This window comes from Aptenodytes forsteri, unplaced genomic scaffold, assembly GCF_000699145.1.
Source record: "Aptenodytes forsteri isolate BGI_AS27 unplaced genomic scaffold, ASM69914v1 Scaffold336, whole genome shotgun sequence".
In the NCBI taxonomy this organism is placed as follows: domain Eukaryota; kingdom Metazoa; phylum Chordata; class Aves; order Sphenisciformes; family Spheniscidae; genus Aptenodytes; species Aptenodytes forsteri.
This window is the reverse complement of record NW_008794911.1, coordinates 4238976-4259895: the sequence shown is the minus strand read 5'-3', so window position 1 is coordinate 4259895 and position 20920 is coordinate 4238976. Positions and strand designations below refer to the sequence as shown.

At 37.3% G+C, this 20920-nt stretch overlaps 1 protein-coding gene across 2 annotated transcripts in view; it reads right to left on the bottom strand.

Annotated features, from left to right (window-relative positions):
- Nucleotides 1-331: 331 nt before the first annotated feature.
- The window catches only part of PIP4K2A (phosphatidylinositol-5-phosphate 4-kinase type 2 alpha), a 53200-nt gene continuing 32611 nt past the window's right edge, over nucleotides 332-20920 (bottom strand). Inside the window, exons 5-9 of one of the 2 annotated variants that reach the window (XM_009275224.1) lie at nucleotides 19712-19750; nucleotides 9786-9899; nucleotides 5716-5959; nucleotides 4469-4572; nucleotides 332-2655 (exon numbers count right to left, since the gene is read on the bottom strand). In XM_009275224.1, the coding sequence (XP_009273499.1) occupies nucleotides 2575-2655; nucleotides 4469-4572; nucleotides 5716-5959; nucleotides 9786-9899; nucleotides 19712-19750 (582 nt within the window). In that variant the 3' untranslated portion in view covers nucleotides 332-2574. The remainder of the gene's footprint in view (nucleotides 2656-4468; nucleotides 4573-5715; nucleotides 5960-9785; nucleotides 9900-19711; nucleotides 19751-20920) is intronic. The other variant, XM_009275225.2, reaches the window with a different exon arrangement.

Genomic DNA, 20920 nt, shown 5'->3' with positions numbered 1-20920 from the left:
CTTACACACGTTAGCAAAGTTCTGCCAATCCTTCTATCAATTAACTATTGCGGACGATCTTCCTGTTTTTGTAGTAATATTAGGATTTAGTTCATAGAATTGTCAATTACAAACCTCAGTATTTGCTCTCAGAGCACAGCCTAAGCCCAAAAACCCAAAGGCTAAACGTTTCAAGCCACTTACACCATTGAAGAAGCAGGGTAAAATCTAATGAAAAAGTTTTAGGTTTCTTCTTATTTTTTCCTTTGCGATATAGGCTACACATTCATTTTAACATCCAAAATTCATCTGTAAGAGATCTAAACGATAGTTGAAAGACAAGAACAAAGGATTTACCTAGTGAGTCATCAAAGTGCTTTATTTTATAAAGCCTTGCTCATGTTTGGAGTGTAATCTAAGCACTAACATATACAATAATGAGTCTTCCTTGTCCTGCCCAAATAAACAGTTTATCAACAAGAATGAGTGACAAAACTGCTACACAGACAAAAAGAATGCTTTGCTGTAAATGTCTAAAATTGTCTAAAAATGTACACTCGTTGGCCGCAATTAAATATGTACTCCAAGTATGTGTACCTCATTTTACTTCAGGGCCTCCCTGTGGCCTCATACTTTAAGAAGCCACAGCATGCTTCAGAAAATGAAACTTGGGTGAGAACGTAGACAACTGGGGTATAGAGGGAGAGGACAAAAAAAATATCAAGCCACAGTACCAACTTATTTAAATACATACAATACAAAAGTATACACATACATTACAGTGCTGCGGACATCGCTAAGTCAAACGTAACAAAAAATCCTGTAGGAAAGGTTGGGGAAAGGAGAAAAAAATTAGTACATAGCAACAGGGATAGTATTGCCTTTGGCCGCTGAAGAGAGTGTAATGGGTTGCTATTGTATAGGCTCCTCTGAAGTAAACCACTACATACGTTATGCACAGTTGCAGGCTTAACAGCACTGACGTTAGTTATGGAGAAGGCATGCTGGCACTCCTGATTTGAGTTACAAACGATGACGGGGAGGGTTTGACTTCTCTTAACGTTGCCTACAAAATCTAACAATTTCAATAACGAAATTTTAAAGGCACAGCTTTAGCACAGTGTATAAGTAGATAAACTTTTAAGCATATGTAAATTTGTCTCTTTCAAGCATGGAGTCTTTCAGGGAAAAATACAAGAAGAGAAGAAATACAATGTTGTTGTTTAAAAATTTTAAACAAGTTAAACATGATCAGCACAGTTTTAGGCAATGTACTATACAATCAAACTAAATGGTAGGACAGGTCATTCTGATGCCAAAAGACGACCTTGGGAAAAATCCCTCTGAAATATCCTTTCTCATTTTATTGTAAAAGAGTAGTCCATCACGGAGGTGAGCGAGACATTCACTTTAGTACACTACTGCACATTACACCTTGGAAGATGACAAACATTACTTCATTTGTACTGCAAAATAACTTTACATGTAAACTCAAAAGTCATATATTGTACACGGCTCTGAAATTCAGAAATATCCCTGCTTTCCTAATAATGTAAACAGTAAAATTCAGGGTTCATTTTTCGAGGGATAATCTATAATAAAATACCGCTGTTTCAACAGTACAACATAAGCATTTAAACTTCAAATTCTTAGTAAATTACAAGGGAATGGAATTTCTATCAGTGTGCACATCTTTCACGATGGGTGAAAGATGGAGCTACTATTGCCCAAAACTATGCGCTTCTTCAGATAAGCTTTTTTCCCACTTGTAACATTATTAGTTCCTATATGGCAAGAATATAAAACAAATGAAAACTTCAGGTAACCAAGTGAAATAAGGAAAGTTTTCCCTTAACATAAGTTTACTGTAGCAAAAATGTACACATAGCATGAATTATGTTAGCTCTTTGTAAGATAAGAGGCGCCGGCTCTCAGATGTCTGAGAGGCTGAACTTCCTGATGCAGTGTGCTGAAAAGAAGACAAAAACCGGAGAGGGAGGAAAAAAAAGGAAAAAACCCAACTGCTAGGAACTGAATGGGAAAAGCCTCCGGCACCAAGAGCTGTTGCAGCTGCTTTTTTAAGGAGTGCCAGTGTGCAGGGTGTAAGTGTAACATTCGCAGTAAGGTTTTTATTATTATCGTCATCATCAAGAATACTGTCATGTATCTTTTTAGTTCAAAAAATAAACTGATCCACAGTTTACAATTTGATACCAATATTGTAGATTTAACATGCATTTACTCTTCCCCACCCCCACCCCACACCTCTTTGCTCATTTATTCCGTTTCAGCTGGTAGCATCAGAGTATTACTGTCACAGTGCACTCTGAGTAAGCTGTTCTATTTATTTAATTTATTTTAATTTTTTTTTTTTGCACACACAAAAGAGTCAGAAATAGCTAGAACTATGCTGGGAATATCAGGCAGCTGTTAAAGCGAGTACTCCACCCCACGTCAGTCATCTTTGCCAGCAGATGTAAACAAAGGGGTTGCTTTCTGCAAGATGAGCGCTTCTCTGAGTTCCTTTTTTTCCCTACACTTGTAGCCACTGCTGCTGTCCCCAGGTCTCGTGTCTGTCCTATGTAACATGATAGGTTACGTCAAGATGTTGGCAATAAAGTCCAAGAAGCGCTTTGAATACTGTTCAGGATTAACAGTTGAAATTTCTGCACCAGCCTATACAGAGAATTGGGAGGGGAGAGGAAAGAAGGAAGAACCAGTGGTTTATTTGATGCTTTGTCACCGAGAGTGTTACTCACTCAATGAATTTCATGTGCAGTCTCAGAACCAGACACTAGAAACACAAATTGTAATGGCCCTCAAGCAGATTCTTACGGATGCCTTTTCAGGCTTCACACGAGTACAATGATACTCGGTACTCACCACCGTAACTGTAGGACACCCATCTTCCATTTCTGAAACCTATTCTCTTTACTTTCATTGTACTTCAGTCTCCTATATAATTTCTACTGCATACTTAACCATGCTACCCACTGACTCTTCAACAGATTCTGGTCTGTTGAGCAGCAGTGTCTTCATATAGAGGAGACTAAATTATCATACTCAGATCTGGCATGTCAATACTTGTGTAATGTATATTGCTATCTGAATGCTAAATAACCTGGTTTGGAATATATGGTAACGATCAGCAACATTTTTTCAACATATAGGCATTTAAATCTGGACTCACTGAATAAGCTGTACAAAATTGCTATTCCAATGAAGTCACGATTCCATTCATATTTTTATTCGAGGTTTTCAGAGCCTTAGGCCACATTTGTATTTATATTTTTTCCATTTTACAAAAGGGGAAAATTGCATGCATCCAATTAATGAACAAACTTCAGTGTCAGGTGGCTCAGGATGGAGACAGCAAAATAAAATGGTTGTCTGAAAGTAGTATTCTGTAGTAAGTTCTAATCACAGCCAGCTTTAATAATCATAGTTATTTACAACGTTTCTATCCCTTATTTAAGCCAGAAGTGTGAGCTTTTGAAGTTTGCTACATTCAAAGTTCATTAATAATTGCGAGATAATGGCTGCATATGGTCTGACTCAACGTTCAGCTTCTCTGAAAGCAGAGAGAGTAATGAGAGCATTGCTTTAGAGAGACAAAAAACACCTTCTGCAGGCCTGTGCAGGGCTTATTGCTGGGCAGTCCACATCATGCTCTACTGTAAACTAAAAAGCCCTGAGCCCTTTGCTTAACCCCCTCACAGCACCCTGATCCTTTAGATTCTTAAACAGAGAAGGAATTATAGCCTCATGAACAGTTATGCTCTTTTAATAAAGTTTATGAAATTTGAACCTTAAATCACCATAGGAGTGATAATGGTAGATACAAATCGTAATTCTGGAAGGCTGGGCTGCTTCACCATGGTTCTTTGGTGTCTGCTGCTAAGCAGCAATTTCAGTCAAAATAAAGAAATTCGTGGCAGTCAAACAGAAGCCTTCACTTAATGGTCTCCAAGTATTTAATATGTACATTTTACGCTTAATTTTGCAAATTGTACTTTTTTTTTTTAATTAGTCTTGTAAAGTGAGCCACATTATATGCTGAAAGAATTAACTTTCAACAGGCTGTACCAAATAATGAAACCATCACTAGGGCCCTGCATCTGAAATAAGATTCACAACAGTGTTCACAGAGCTGTATACTAATACAGGTATCCGGTGAACAGCTTTGTTTGTAACAATAAGGTGCATCTCACAAATTTAGGACGAAGTCCTAAAAAGGCATCTCACTAGAGTTCTTTATGGGTAAGAAAGCTATGTGTACAGCTGAAAAGGGAGTTCCACTCTCAGTGTTTAATGTGTAGCAGTTACTCTGTACTTTTGTATTACATATTAAACTAGAAAAAAACCTGAAAAAATTCTGATCTATTTCCCCTTTTCCTAGATTTCTGAACTGTGCTATATCAGTGCACTACACAACAAAAATGCAGAAGTGTAAACGGAATCAGAGGAAAAAACCAACCCAGATACTTACCCCATGCTTTACCGTTTTTGCAGCATGGGCAGCTTTCTTTTTTGCATCATAATGAGTAAGAATGTCAATAATGGCCATAAAGTATACTTCCTTCCTAGGTGCATCTGCAAATGGCAAACACATGGCAGTAAGAATGACTTTTGAGACATCTTCATCATAAGTCCTCCTTCTAACAAAGGAGACTTTATAAGGCTCAATCAGCAGCTAAGACAGGTTAATGTCAGTCAGAATCACAGATCTGTAAAGACCACAGGCTCAAGCTGTCCTTAATTGAGAGTTTAACTGCATTCATATATAATGCAAAACCCCCTAAATGAATGTAAATTAAAACACCAGCATACAGAAATAGGAATTATTGCTCACTTAAAGTAATGTGGATTTCATCTTCCTTTGTGGAAAAACTACAAAGTTTTATATGAATTGAGAGTCATTCATCATTCATATATAATGCAAAACCCCCTAAATAATTAAAACACCAGCATACAGAAATAGGAATTGCTCACTTCTTAAAGTAATGTGGATTTCATCTTCCTTTGTGGAAAAACTACAAAGTTTTATATTAAAGGTAATGCTTCTGTGTCAACAAACAAGATCATATTTTCTTTATGAATAAAACCATGTATTTTTCCATGTAAATGCTTATAAAAAAAAAAAGATAACTTTCCTGTCTTGAACAGCCACAGGTAACTAGTTATACTTCGTTTTACACACTAACATCAAACCCAGTTTCAGGCTTCTTACACACTCCTTATGATGACTTTCTTAGCTGGAACACAGAAATTGGGTATGAATGCACAAATTTTCAAAAAGCAACCAAAAAAGTGAAATATAACTTGGAATGCTGCTTTTCTCATTCCTTCTAGACTGTTTTTAACAGTGTTATCTTATCTGCCAGGAAGAGAACAATTATAGATACTAGATTTCCTGAAAGGGATGAAAAAACCCATGAATTAACTGAGAACTGCTGTATCTGAACAACTAAGCCAGTATACGATTTGATTGTGTAGTAGGTGAATTATTTGACTGCATCCCCACACATCACAATATTTAAGAAATATGTTCATAACAATGCTGAGCATTATAGGTGTCTTCTGCTTTCTGCTGCACCAAAGAGCAACTCATTTCCTCTTCTGCAGAGTGAATTTATATTTTGCAGTTTAACTTTGCCTTTACGTGGTTGCGAAGACTTTAGGATTCTGGTGTAAGAATCAAAACACCTTAACATAAAAATATTTATTACTGCTTACTTTCATGGGATTTTATTCCATAAACATCAATAGCTGGATCAAATTCCCCTGGAGCCAAAGGCAGTGAGCTATTCAGTGTGTTTCCTGGACTGTCTGGAGGGGTTCCAATGGGGTGGGTCCCATCACTTTCACCTTCCTCTTCTCCATCATTCTCTTCACACTCTACTTCTTCCTGTTCAGCTCTTTCAACATCATGAATTCCAACCAGCAAGCTGTAGTCCATGAGTTTTAACTGAGCAAGGAACTAGAAAGTGATAATAAGCAACTTATCAATATCACTGAAAAATGCAAGCTCCACTTACAAACAGGAGAAGTTACACAAAGATGTCATCAGTCGAGAAAAACAGGCACTTCTAAGAGGGAGCAAAAGGGAGGATTAAGCGATAAAGCTAGCAGAGAGATACTTGAATTTATTAAGATGTAGTAACAGCACACAGGCCACTTGCAACTTAGATTATAAAAAGCTGTAGGCCACTCTCCCAAAATCCTCAGGGAAAAATGATTTTTCCTGTAGCGAAGACCAGTGCTTGTGTGAGCCAATGACTGTCACTCCTGCCTCGTGTTTCAATTAGGGCTATCCTGTCACTGCTCAATGTCCAGACCGGCCTCTTGCTATCAGGTGTGCGGCGTGCTAAATCTGCCCCCTCACTCCCTTTTAAGCCTTCTTAAAGACTGATGAAAAAGTCTTGCAGTGGAAAGCAGTGAAGTTTTACACCATGAAGACATGAAATGATGCTATATTCTCTTCACAGTGACAGGCTCACAATTTAAATCACATAAGCAAAATATGAATGTGAATGAAAGGGTGGTTTTGAATAAAGACTGAGGATGGGAGTTTCTTTAGAAAATTGAAAGATGAATACACTTTATGTATAGACAAAGTGTTATTTTAGTTGAGGGGAACAGGATAAGGCAGAAAGCTAACAGAGAAGGATGGAAATAAGGAAGGTATAAAAGCAGGAAGATGGGATAAACAGTTCAAGGGGGTGAGGGGTAGGCAGGGCAGAGCTGTGCTGCAGCCTAAAAGCAATACTGCGATTTTTAACTTGTGGAGCCCTTGCTTATGGTATGCAGATAAAGAGGCTGAAAATACAAATTGTTTCAATTTTTAGAAACTCTAAATGGTTATAAAAAGGAAGTTAGAGCAGACCAGAGAAGAAGGGATTTAAGCCAGACTTTGGAATAGTGATAGTGATGAAAGAGATGAGTACAAAATACTAGGAAATGGGAAACTACAGTTTCTCAAAACCCTGATTCTGAGAAAAGAGAGGAATCAGAGATAACAAAGTGACTGTAAATTCAAGTGCTAGAAGAAATATTGTGAGATTGAGAAGAGGTTTTAAGAACGAAGAAATTGGTTTCTAATAATTTCAATATAATAAAGCAAAAGACTCTTTACAAGACTAGAAGAGATCTAAGTTTGAAGAGATGATGTACAACGATATACAAGAACAACAGATGAGATTGGCCAAAGGCAATAGAGTGGAAGGACTCCAGGCATATCATTAGGTACTTGATAAATACCGGGAGAGACAGGAGAAAAATCTACCAATAATGATACAAAAAAGCACGAAAGAGAACAGACTCTTGGGAAAAAGAGTGACCTGCAAATTAGAAGAGAACGGCTCTTGGGAAAAAAGTGTGCTGCTGACAGCAAAAAGACTTAGGGAGATCAGCACAAGGAAAAGATCATCTGATTTAAAATGGAAAAAATATCCTTATGTGCTTTTTCTCAGGACATTTTCAATGGAATGAGGAGGCAGGAAAATACACAAGAGGACATCAAAACAGCAGTAATAGGTATTTGTCTGTTTGAACACAGGAAGGGGACATAAGTCTCAATTATGAGAGTGTGCTGGTTTTGGCTGGGATAGAGTTAATTTTCTTCATAGTAGCTCGTATGGGGCTGTGTTTTGGATTTGTGCTGGAAACAGTGTTGATAACACAGGGATGTTTTCGTTACTGCTGAGCAGTGCTTGCACAGAGTCAAGGCCTTTTCTGCTTCTCACACCACCCCACCAGTGAGTAGGCTGGGGGTGCACAAGAAGTTGGGAGGGGACACAGCTGGGACAGCTGACCCCAACTGGCCAAAGGGATATTCCACACCATATGGCGTCATGCTCAGCACAGAAAGCTGGGGGAAGAAGAAGGAAGGGGGGATGTTCGGAGTGATGGCGTTTGTCTTCCCAAGTAACCATTAGGTGTGATGGAGCCCTGCTTTCCCGGAGATGGCTGAACACCTGCCTGCCGATGGGAAGCAGTGAATGAATGCCTTGTTTTGCTTTGCTTGCGTGTGTGGCTTTTGCTTTACCTATTAAACTGTCTTTTATCTCAACCCACGAGTTTTCTCACTTTTACTCTCTGATTCTCTCCCCCATCCCACTGGGGGGGAGTGAGCGAGCGGCTGCGTGGTGCTTAGTTGCTGGCTGGGGTTAAACCACAACAGAGAAATACAGAAATCAAACTTACTTAATGACAAACAAGAACAGATATAAAGTCACATAGTTTAGAATACTACTCCATAATATGTTTAACTATAAATACTGTGTGATAAGATAATCATAGGCTAAGTGTCACGCATTTCTTTTCATTGTAGTGAAATGTGAGTGTTTACATATTGGGTACAAAGTGTATACTATCAGTTATCTAACAAGGGCAGAAGAACCAATAAAAGAAAAACAAGGTTAAAGAACAGCTTGCCATTGTTAAAATCAGGTGCCAGATCACTTCACACCAGTGGTTTACATGGATATTTAACAATGCTCTGTATAAATTTCAAAACCATAAAAAATAGCCTCTCAAGACATGATCTGGAATCTGCCATTATATTCACAATCCAGTAAATGGTATAGAAGATTGCACACAATCCACTTTCTGGGGTAATAAAGTATCTTCCACATTCCTTGCACATACTTAAGATCTTGTCTGCAACCTACTTACTGTAAAAGCGTTAGTCAGCAACACCAGTACATGTTAAAAAAGCACAAAACTTAAGCCCAAATAAACTTATCTCTAGAGCTGTGACATTGGTAGAGCAGTTTTCCAGCACAATATTTTAAATATAGAATAAACACGCATTGATTATTTCACAAAATATTTATGTTTTCATAATTATCATCACCATAAATTTCTCATCGTTATTATGATTGGAAATCACGATTTCCTCAAAAGCAAATTATTGGGTAAATTCTAAAGTTATGGTATTTTGTTTTGTGCAACTACTGAGATGTAGATCTGAAGAACTAGACAAGTCAATTCACAGAGCTATTTTGATATAAAAAGCTGAAAGTCTTATTAAGTCACAGACACATTTTGCTATCAGGTCTCTTCCAACAAGGAAAACAGATTTTAGGCTCCGAGTATAGGGATTGCAAAAATATTGTGTTTAGTGAAAATATTTTCAATTATGGAAACTAAAGTCAAGCTGTGTGAACTAGTTAGCCCAATATTTATTTTCTTTTATTTGCTGAACTAAATCAGTTATAATAAAATATTACATTAAATTCACATATTAACACTTTTCTATTAAGTATTGACTATATTCCGCCAATTACAAATTTGTATAAGAAGACTGCATTAAGATAATGAGTCCAACTGCTGTATACAAATTTCTGAAGCACTCTACTGTTGCGAAACTAAGGATGATTTAAAACTGGATTACTAATATGAAAGAGATAGAACATGCATGGCTGTGCGTAGGGGATGCTACGTTCTCTGTTATGGACTACAGTCTGTGTATGTACCTCCACCTGTAAACAACTCTCAATACTCACCTCTCTCGGGGGCATTTGGAAGTACTAGGCTTGTAAAGCGCTTAAGTACTAAGTAGTACCATCATTTTAACATCACATCATCAAGGCAGGGACAATGTATGGCAACCAGCTATAGCAGCAAGCCATTTATCACATCAGCAAAAGCAGTGATCAACTCCTGAAAGTTTAAATTGCGTTTCATTTAAAACAGTCTTATAAACAAGAGTTTTCATTAATGAATTACAGATATGATTTCCTGGGCTATCTGCAATTTGCCACACATTTTAATCAGATATAACTGAACAGGCACATTCTTACCTCAACATCCTTTTTGAGTTTCTCAAGGAACATCTTTTTGTTATTCTCATCAATATGAATCTTTTGGCCATCGTTAATAAAATCATTGTCTTTGAACGTCGGCAGCTCTTTGGCCTAAAATAAACCAAAACTCCTATAAGAGCGGGATTGCAAAGAAGACTGTGGAAGCTGCTGGCCTGGCGCGCCCCCCCACCAGCAGCGGCACCTCCGGAGCTCCCCTGTGCCCAAGAGGCCACCGACGAGCCGCCGCTCCGGGGGAAGCAGAGGCACCTCCATCGCATGCAGCTCTCCGCAACCGCACCCATGGAGCCGTTTCCCTAGTTTATTCCTCCTGTAAATGGCCTAGAAGGTATACGATTACTGGGTGTGCAGCAAATGCGGCTAAGACAAACTCTCAGACTCAATGCTTGATTTGCATCGAACCTTGATTTGCATCGAGCTTCTTCCAAGATGTCGTTTGTCAAAGTGACTGGCAGTAAGTGAAGTCCAAACACAATCTACACCTCATTAACAAAGTGCTATTGCATCAGGTCTTATAGATGAAATCATATTGGATTCCATTCTACATAGCACTGTGAATGTTTGTAAGTGCCTAATACCAAATAATTATTTAAAAAGCATCAAGTGAACATATATTATGTAACGCTGCTTAGAAGTGGTAAATGCCAGAGAAGACCACTGCCTTTTAAACAAGGAATTAAACATTCTTGATGTTGGAGCATTAGTTGATTATCTTCATCTTTAACTCTCCCATGAAGTGATTTGCAACAGCATTAAGGAAACCCAGAAACTTTCACATGACCAGCGCAGACGGAGTAACCACTGGTTTCAGTACTAAGACCCCTCAAACAGGCTCTGTTTTCAGAGGACAGTGACCAGAAGTTTACTTAAAAAAACCCCAGCAAGCCAACAAAACAAACAAAAAAGCAGTTCCTTTGGGGTATTTGGTCAAGCAAACTAGAAGTAATAGTAGCTTCTGCAATCAGAGCCTTCAAAAAATTTGCCCATTAAGAGCAATGAACAGCCTTTCTCCCTGCCCCCCACCTTTAATAAAGAGTAGGGAAGAACAGGTTTTCTTTACAAAGAAAACGTTGCAGAACAACCGCGTGCTGCAACCCTCAATGACCATGAACTAATGGGTACTTTGAATAAAATAATTTCCCCTTAATCTGAAAGTCCTTCTGCTAGGAATAAAAGGCAGCTAACATCAGCCTACTGGAATGTCCTCCATAAGTTTAATTAGTCAGACATTGCTTATAACCTTACTGGAGACAGTATTTTTCCTAAAGTTTATTTTCTTCCTATGACACAGTAAGGAAAAGAATCTCAGCGGTTTTTTTCTCTGCTCCAAAATGTACATATTGGAAAGCATAGCATTAAAAAGTGAGCATCATAAGCAGACCCTGAAATGCCCTAATAGATCTTCACAATGGCCAAAAGTTCTTTTTGCTGTTGGACTGTGCACAGAAGTGGCCGAAATAGTCAGTTCCCCAACTGTCCAAATTTATTTTTTGGACCTGGAGTTTGTGAATTGCTCAAGATCCCACAATGCTGCTTTTGTTTAGAAAAGTGACCCTTCTCTTCCAATAACTGCTCAAAAACACTTAAGCCATTAGTAACATTTTAATAGTTATGAATCCATGTTAAATCCATTGCATCCTGACACCAATGAACTCTGGAAAAAAAATAAGGTCCTAGTCTGGTTGCTCTGAATTATTACTGTGTTGCACCTAGAACTTTCTGATATATTAAAATACCCTCTAATAGAGACCCTCTATTTTAATTTAAAGTACAAAGGAAAAAACCCAAGCAGCTGAGATGGAGCTATAACTATTCATCCATCCCAGACTCCTTCCCATGGAGGAGTCATCCTGCAGCGCTCTGCTGATTTACTTAAAGACGACGTTAGCCACTTCTGGAAGCTCACAATGAATTGTTTACTACAATATGGCAGCACAGCGTGCATCGATTGTCTTTCTGGCCTACTCAGTAAGTGGTTTAGGATGAAAATGAGTACGGGAAACATCACACAAGCATTCCAGACTAACAGCTCTAGAGATTATCATACACAGTCGAGCAAACTGTCCCATGGACAAGGGCTAATTCTGCAGAGGCGGGACTGCGGATCCAGGGATGTTGCCAACACCAGAGGATGGAATCCAGTGCGTGGGATGCTTAAGAATGGAAGAAGATTTGGATGAATTAATTTAAGATGAAACAATAATGAAAAGAATGCAGGAAACCAAGCTCCCTTCATTTCTAGCCCAAAGTCACTACAAAAAGAAATCCTCAGATTATCTTTCCACCTAGTATATCCAAGTTACTCATTAAACTAGGCAGAGGTTAAAGTGAAACAAACTCGTTAACACTGACAAACCCCCCTATTAATGCTGTTTAAAGCTAGGGGGTGAGTAAAGAGGAAGGATGTGCTTGTGGTTAAGACGCTGAGATGCACGTTCATCTCTAGGCTCTGCCACAGACTTCTTGCACAGCATGGCATCAGCCAGTCAGACTCAGCGGGTGGTGGGAGGGGGAAGCGCGCTTCTCCACTGAAGACAGTCCTATCTTCAGTAAAAATAAACTTAAACTACAAGCAATGTCTTTTTTGGAAGATGCTAGAGCTGTTAAGCCAGTCGTCCAGGTGCCATACTCCGCTTTAACCTTGTCTCTAATCTATTTTTAATAAAAGTGAGCTAGCAAAGCTGACACAGCCACATTTCTTGCCTGCCATCACAAGACCCAAGGGGTACTCCCAAGGACATTCAGGGCAGTGAAACAGCTCTCCCAAAAAGCCAGACTCTTCACTGCCTCACATGCAGGCTCCCCAAGTCCTCAATAATCCCTCTGAGGATTTTTATCTGAGGTCATTTTTCTTGACCATAGCTGTGCAAGTGCAGAACTGCATAAATTAAAAGCCAGTACCGAGGCATGTGAAGAAAAAGGAAGAAGTAAAAGCAGTGGGTCCCATATAAGAAACTGACGCTAAAAAGCTATGTGCCAGTGGTTGCCCTCACCACATTATTTGTATGATGCCTCCCAGCCTATTCTCTTCCCTCTTTCTAGGTGTTATTAGACAAAGCTTTTTTTTTGGTGTGCTAGGCAATATCATTCTCCCTATTTATTTAAAGCTGAATAGCCCTAGGATACTGTTGCAGTCCCAAATATTACTAATGACAGCCAGCACTAGTAGTGATTCTAGTAGTACTTTAACTGATACTCATGTCTTAAAATTGATTTGTGAATTTAGGAATTAAAACCTATTAAATATGTGACTAGGAGGAGATCTCGTAGTTATTTAAAATTAATAATATATGTGTTCATGTTGAAAAATCCTAATGTGTACATTTTCTTCTTATGCACTGAAATAAATAAATACAAAGAAAACCACATTGTGGCAGCTTAAAACACTATCTGAATGAAAAAATTGAGACTTTGCGTTAATGAAATAATCGATACGGTTAATTTTTAATGAAGTCTCAAATATTTCCAATGAAGCAAAGTCCTTGTTGGAAAAAGATTCTCCTAGAACGTAATTCATTATAATGAACATATTACTATCATTAAAGAACTAAATATTTTAAGAGCTGCACAGGAGATGAACATCTAACTACTTCCACTAACTTAATAATAGATTTTCTTTCTGAACCATCTCCATCGTTTTTAATCCCCTACTGAAAGATGCAAGAAAGGCACAATAGATTTTACAAATACGAAGTATTTATTTATTAAAAAAGCATGTTATTTGCACATTTCAGGTTTGCATTTCAAAGTTTGCCATGGTCACAGAGAATTTTAATGGCAGGAAGATTTCACTGCCTTTGAAAAGGCTGAAAGGCAATAAAGATTTCTTTGAGTAAGATGACAGAATGCATAAAGCCTGATTCAAAAACTAAAATTATGGTGAAACAGCCCACTGACATTGTTTCTGGGGAAAAAAAAAAAAATTTCTTGAAAGATAAGAACCAGGTGAAGTTTTATTTCTATATGAAAATGGAAATAGTTTTTGCAGACTCCTTAACACATCTCAATTCAGCATCCTATCCTAATGTGTTGAAATGAGTAATAGCAATTTTTTTTTCCCCAAGGGATTTTTGTGCATCATGACCTAAAATAATGATCACGGCTAACATTAATGCGGACATTTTGGAAGAAGCTTGCTAAAACAGCTGTAGGACAGTTAAGTTTCAGAATAAGTCTTGGATTGAAAAAGGAAAAAGACAGACTGTCTTCACAACCTGGCAGCAATTTCCCACCTAACAAAGGCAAAGATTAGGTTGTAGGAGAAATGTTGCATAGCAGTCTTATTGTTTGTTTGGAACTAGCCACGAGTCACGTTATTCACACAGGTAATCATGGCAAAATTGGGCTTACACTTTATAACTTTTGGAAATGGTATAAAACATCTGCCAAGAGTGAAGTTCCACACCCTGGGCTTCTTTTCACAGCGAATGGCTCACATACACCTTTTTTAAAAAAAATTAAGTAAGTTAGATTGACTTTAGACTGACTGGGCTCACCAGCATATAAGGAAGGCAGTATCTTTTAAAAAAGGATATAATGCTAAATATAGTTCGCAATAATTTAGCACGGGTGGTTTTGAACTGAATCAAAAGTCTGGAGTCACTAGATCTACAAGATGGAAGAATAACTGAACTTTCTTTGGAAGGCTGAAGATTGCAGCTTCTTCCCTTCAGCAGTTATGGGAGCTGGGTCCAAACTTTTGTTATACAGCGAGGGTCTGCAGCTCCACTTGGCATCACAGGACTGTAAATGGCAATGGAAATAAGAGCTGTAACCCCAAAAATGGGGTTTGAGAGGGAACACTGGAATGGTTTTAGCCAGTATAACAGGCATTTTTGTAGAACAAAAAAAAAAATTGTGCAGGACATTGTAGGTGGATTAGGAAATCGACCATGTACCAAAATAGTAACTATACGTCTTTTCAATGCTCAGGGAAATGCATCCAGAATTATCCCTAGGTTTAATGTCTTCCTGCTGCAAAATAAACATGCAACATATAAAATGCAAGACAAAGTTCCTCCCCTTTTTTTTTAATTAACAGATGGAAAACAGACTTTTAAACAACAAAAAAACCAAACAAAGGCAAACTAGTGTTTTGTTTTGAAAAACAATAGTGGGGTTGGTGTCATGTAAAGCCTAAATGCTGAAACAGGAATCTGAACTCCGAATGTCTACTCCTATCTTTGCGATGTATTGCAGCGTGATGTTTTGAAAGTTATAATCTCTGTATATGTAACCTTGAGATTCGTTTCACAGAGAAATCCAAGACATGCTTCATACGTCTGTTGTGTGAGATCGGCATATGAAGCAGGTTGAAATCACTGAAAGAAATAAGTAAAAAAATGCTGTTCTGAAATTAGCAATTTTAAAATAGCTGGAAAAAATAGCTCAGATTTTGGGATGGTCTACCTTCAATGAAGTTTTACCTATTGACATCAAAAGAAAAAAACTAATTCAAGACTGAGTAATCTTGTTGCTATGCTCCTATACTAAAATCCTTCTTCCTTTAGTTATAATTGTCCTCTCAGAAATCAGTGAATTACTATATGTTGTAATACAGAATGTAAAAAGTAAAGCTAAGAAGTGACTTGTTACACCTAGCAGCATCTTCCAATCTAATTATCAGAGCTATGTATTTTGCATACAATTTAACTAAAATGTAACACAGCTGTCAACTATGGCAATTTTTTCCCAAAAAGGAACTTGAATAGAAAATCCCATGTTCAAATGTATTTACTGTAATTTTTCTGCATTTATACTTATTTATGAAACAACACATACCACAGAGGTGGCAATGCAACCAGTTTTAGATTAATTTAAAAACATGCAATAATCTCTGAAATTGCTCAAGAAAGATGAAATATGGTGGGCTTCAGTTCAGTTAGGTTTGGTTTTTCGTCTTCAAATTTCCTTCCAAGTTGCTCACTCACAAGCAACATGTTTAAGTTCCTTATAAGTACAAGTAGACTCAGCTATAACTGCTGATTTGATGTTGTACTGCAAGCATAGCGTAACTGTGAGCAGACAGACCACCAGGGGAGTTCTGCATTATCCTGGCTTCACATAAGAGGGTAAAATTGTCCAAGGAATGAATAGAAAATGCCCACTATTAAAATAATAAAAATAAAAATTAAAGAGAACTAAAGCCTAAAAAAAATTAGGCAGCTGTCAGAATTTGACAACTGTTGAAACATACTGTTCTTTTAAAATTCAAGACATCTGTAAGTGCATATTATGATACTTGTTGCCAAGAAAGTGATGCCTTTATCATTAAAAATATCAATTTCAATGCAAATGAGAGGAATTGTGTGTTAAGGTGAAATCTAAGGGATGGAGCTTGTCTCCACACTGATTATCACAAAATATTGAAATGATAGTTTCAGAGCTTCTCATCAATATGTTAGGATATTAAACAGTTAAAGACAGTCGAGCAGGATAAACTGAAAACAGGACAGAAAAGTAACATTCTCAAAGTCATTCCAGCCAGCTTTTCTTCCTAAAAACTGATTTAAAAAAAAGAAGTTTGAATACTAATACCTATTTCACACTACAAAACTAAAGTAGGAAAATACTTTTTTCCCCCTGATTTCTTATAGTCCATTAAATCTTTTTGCATAATTGCTTCTTTGTTATTAACTGAGTAAGTAACAAAAGACTAGTTCAATAGGAAAAAGATGCAAGAACATCATAATTTTAGCCAAGTTTGCCATTTCAAAGTAATTTATCTAAAATTTGCAGTGTGCATTAGAATGTGAAAGACTTGCTCTTCTGTTTTCTGGCTTCTGCAGCTTTAAAAGAAGCTAACATATTATGCTCGATATTCTGAAAACCATTTGATTACTTGAATATTGGCATCTGAAATTAAATACGAATTACTTAAAAGCCCATTTAAAAACTACAGCATTGCCAGACATTTTAGCTGTACATTTTAGCACCAAAAGCTTCCTGCCTTTTATTACTTTTCTGTTTTTCAGATGTGAATAGCAGTGGATACCTTTATAATAAGTAATTAAATAATGCTGCCATTAATTGAAATTCTATTATTATTAATGTCATTTCAGGGCAATATTAATAAATGGATGATTTAACTTGCCTCTGGCTAAAAACTAGCTAATAAGTTACTACACCAGCTAAATATTTGAGATTGTCTGGTTTTGTTTAATCATTCAGAGCAATTTCTTCTAACACAGGAGATGCGAAAATCTCTTCAGAGCATTTGCTAAAATGCCTTTTTTTTTTTTTCCCCTTTTCAAGCTAAAATTTTCCAGGCATTTAAACATCTTTAAGATTGGCTTGAGATTCCCACAGAAGACAACAAACAAAAAGTTTGAAATAGTGACATCTACTTATGAGAAAATGGAAGTGAAAAAACATGCTACAGGGCTCTCACTTATGAAACATACTTATGTCAACACAGTCTTCAAGGTCCTGAAATTAGTGCCACACGTGCAGAGATACTTCTCATGATAGCAGGTCTTCAGCACTGCTCAGAGTTTCAAAGACAAACTTTCCTTGTCTATTCATATAAATACACAACCCCCTTTTTATTTAAGCTTAAAAACTGTGCGTTTGAAACACTTGAGTAGTTTAGTTGAGTAAACCACCGCAGTTCTAGTGCCTAGTGCAGGAGACTCAGATCGCGGTGATGATGAATGTTCTGAACATCTACAATACAGACACACAGTAGTGTATTCTTCTGACCCTTTCAAATCAAACAGCAGACTCCAAAACTTAGACAAAAAAACATGTAATAAGCAAAATATTATTTTTCCCTTGCTTGAATCCCTAAGAGTCTTTCTTGAAGTGTTTGTAAAATGTTGTTCCCTCTATGAACTTAGAAGTCTACCCAATTAATTCCTTTTCTTAGAAATGTTTGTTCTGAGTGCTAGCTTGTGGCTTCCCTGCTGCACTGCATTGGCGTTTGAGGGGAATGATGAGTAACAGAAGGCTGTTCTAACAGCCTCAGACCGCCTGCTTGCAACATCAACAAGCTTAGTGTAGTTCTGTCTCCAAGAAATCAAATTCCTTTGAAAAGAAAATAATGTGTAAGATTTAAAATAGCAGAAGGAGAATTTGGGGGAGCAGGTTTTTTAATATTTCTTTCATAGAAGTACTCAGAATAAAAGGGGAGGTTCTATATGTGTTGAAGTTGATAGGAATTTCTGTTATTGGCCTTACTGAAGTTACGATTTCACATTAAATTTAGAGAATAATTGTTGTATACAATTATACAAAACTACACAAGTTTGTTTCAACTTAGCTATAATCAAGTTCAATAGTAATCTTGCCATGAACTTACATGGGAACAAAATTAAGGCACTGTTTCTTTGAGGTTCTCACTCAACGTATTAACTGCAGTATGTGTGTACTATTATTAATCTATTTATTATTATGAGACATATCCCTAAAACTGCTCAAAACCACTGCACTAAAGATCTGTATAGTATCAGCTCCTGTATAGCTGAATATATGTAATATTGTTAAATTTTACATTACCATTCCAAGCATTAATGTTGCAACCTGAAGTAGTCCCATCCAAATAATTTGCCCTCCTCATTTCTATCAGATTGTTTTAGTACTATCAGCAGAGGTTTTCAATGACATTAAGTATCGTTTGTAAGACACTGAAGGGTTAATCCCTCTGCTTTAAAAACACTAGAGTTGTGCTACTAAACAAGAACAAAAATAGACCACAAGAAAAGAACGGAGACCATTCAAGACATGATCTTGAGGGCCCGGTACAGCAAAAGAGAGCTAATGCTGACTATTGTAACTGCAGGTAGCATTTGGGACATGGTAGTTGCCTAATGCTGGAAGAAGAATTGTTAAGTGTTCAGTCATACCTTAGGACGAAGCGGAAAAACTTTGCAGAGTTTTTCATGCAGTGAGAACTGTAGGACTGACAGCTACTGCATGTCCCTTACTCCTTAGTGCAGTTGTGTGATCTGTAGAAGACTCAGAGAGGCAGGTATGGTACAACTAATGCTTAGGAGAAAAACAAATGATCCGAATAGAATTTGGGGACAACATAAAATGAAGTCTTTTAAGTGAATTGCTGAATGATCTTAGGCTAATTCAGAAGGAATGTGCTTGGAAAAATTAAGAAAACAAGGGTCATGGGTTCCTAGACTTCACCCAAATTTGGAAATCTAAGAAGTCTTAGATGATGGAGACTATGTTCCACCTTCAATTATCTGTAGAATGTCTAGACAAACCTCTCCTAAAGTGCCATCAGGCTATTTCATTGAAACCGCAGAGAAATGTTGATTTTGAGAACATTAAATTTTCCAAATGAACTGAAGTTGGAGATGGAGAAAAACAAAGTGATCAATTTCCTTTTAGAGCAAAGTTTCAGCCCAGAATTTGAGGGAGACTGTCTCTCATTATAGCTACATGTACATCTAAGTCTGTCAGTTGTTTGCTCGTTTGTATGAGCTTTACATACCCAAAGGTTCTCACAATTCAAGGTTTGGTTCATCTTTGCATTCACTTTAGAAGTGGTGCCACGTCACATCATTCCATTAACTGACATGGAGTATCCATAAATCTCAATATTAAAGAGCAAGAGAAAGAAGATGAAGAAGCAGGAGGGAAGAGAAGAAAGTCCTGATGTTTTCCTACCACAGGGCAGGCCCTGAAGAAACTAAGAAGAGAAGAGAAAAAAAGGAAAAGGAGGAGGTAGAGGATTGGCTCACTTACCTCTGAAATCTGAACACCATTGCAAACCAATATTCAAAGGTCTGCAGAAAATATATGGGGAAAGATAAAGGAGGGAATAAGGTAGAACTCAAGAGGGGAGAATATGACAGGAAACAGAGAAAAGGGGCAGAACAGCACTGGTTATGTTTGTCCTGAGACTAGCTAGCAGGTTAGATAACTGAAGAAGAAACAGAAATGCACCATACCTTTTCTTTGTCACTGGCTTCTCGAGCCACAGTAGAACCCTGAAACAGAAAAAATGGATCTAAAAATGTGCATATGTCAGAAACTAATTTGAAAATGTTACGATAACAGGTCAAAAAGTGGATGAACTGCATCCTTCTGAACTTGAGAGCTGTTTTAAAGAAAGGTGATACAGTAGGTAGAATGCCCAGGGCCGCTGAACTGCTGCAATCACTTGAAGAAGATGTATCATGAGAGAAGAAAGATGGATTAAATCCTCAAATGCTCTACACCTATTGTCCTCCTGACTGCTGGAGCTTCTTCCTCATGTCTCATCCTCATTTTGAGACTATCATCCTGGAAGTTCAGTTTGCTTGGCAGACTTCTTATCTTTCTGTGCCAATTTAGCTGTATGGTTATGGAATAGCCTATTCTATATAACTGTTCGGACATATGTAATACACATTTGAAAAGGATGTCACACAATATAAACACATAAAAATATTTAAAAGATCACAAAGTACAAACAAGAACAAAGCACCTCATAGCAACATGAAGTCAAAAGAAGAGATGAGACCAACTGTGTATTCACAAGATTTACAGTGCTTGCCAAAGACATTTTTGATATTTAAATTTTTTTAAATTTATTTTTAGCTTAAAACTAGTAGGCAATATGATGCTTTCTGAATAAGGTGGAGGTGACAGAAAAATGGCTGTTTATATTTCCTTGCAAATTTCTTGGAGCAGGACCACACCTTTAAGTACCCAGCATTTGTTTATCACATAATAGCACTGCAAGAAATAATAACTACAAACATGATAACTGGACATTGAAAGATGGGTAAATCAGCTCTATCGTTTGTTGGAAGGTGTGCATTGTGTAAAGAAGTGCTGGAATGGAGTCATACTAGTTTAAAGAATGTGAGGATCCCCAACCACATCTTTTTATACCATGTTTTATTCTGTTCGCAGAGAGAAACTTAGAAAACTTAGAAAGGATGGAGAGAAAAGATAAATGGGACAGTACGTCTTAGTTATTATGTATGGCCCAGGAAGCAGGGATTTCATTGCATTATATTGTTAACTGATAATAAAGCCTGGTAAAATTCTGACATTTTAGTTTATTAAGGATACATCTTTTATGTTGTATTCTGTGCTCCAGCAGACTATTGGGCCTGAAAAAAGATCAGCTGAAAACCAAACTGGGGGAAAAAAAGGTGGATTTACAATAG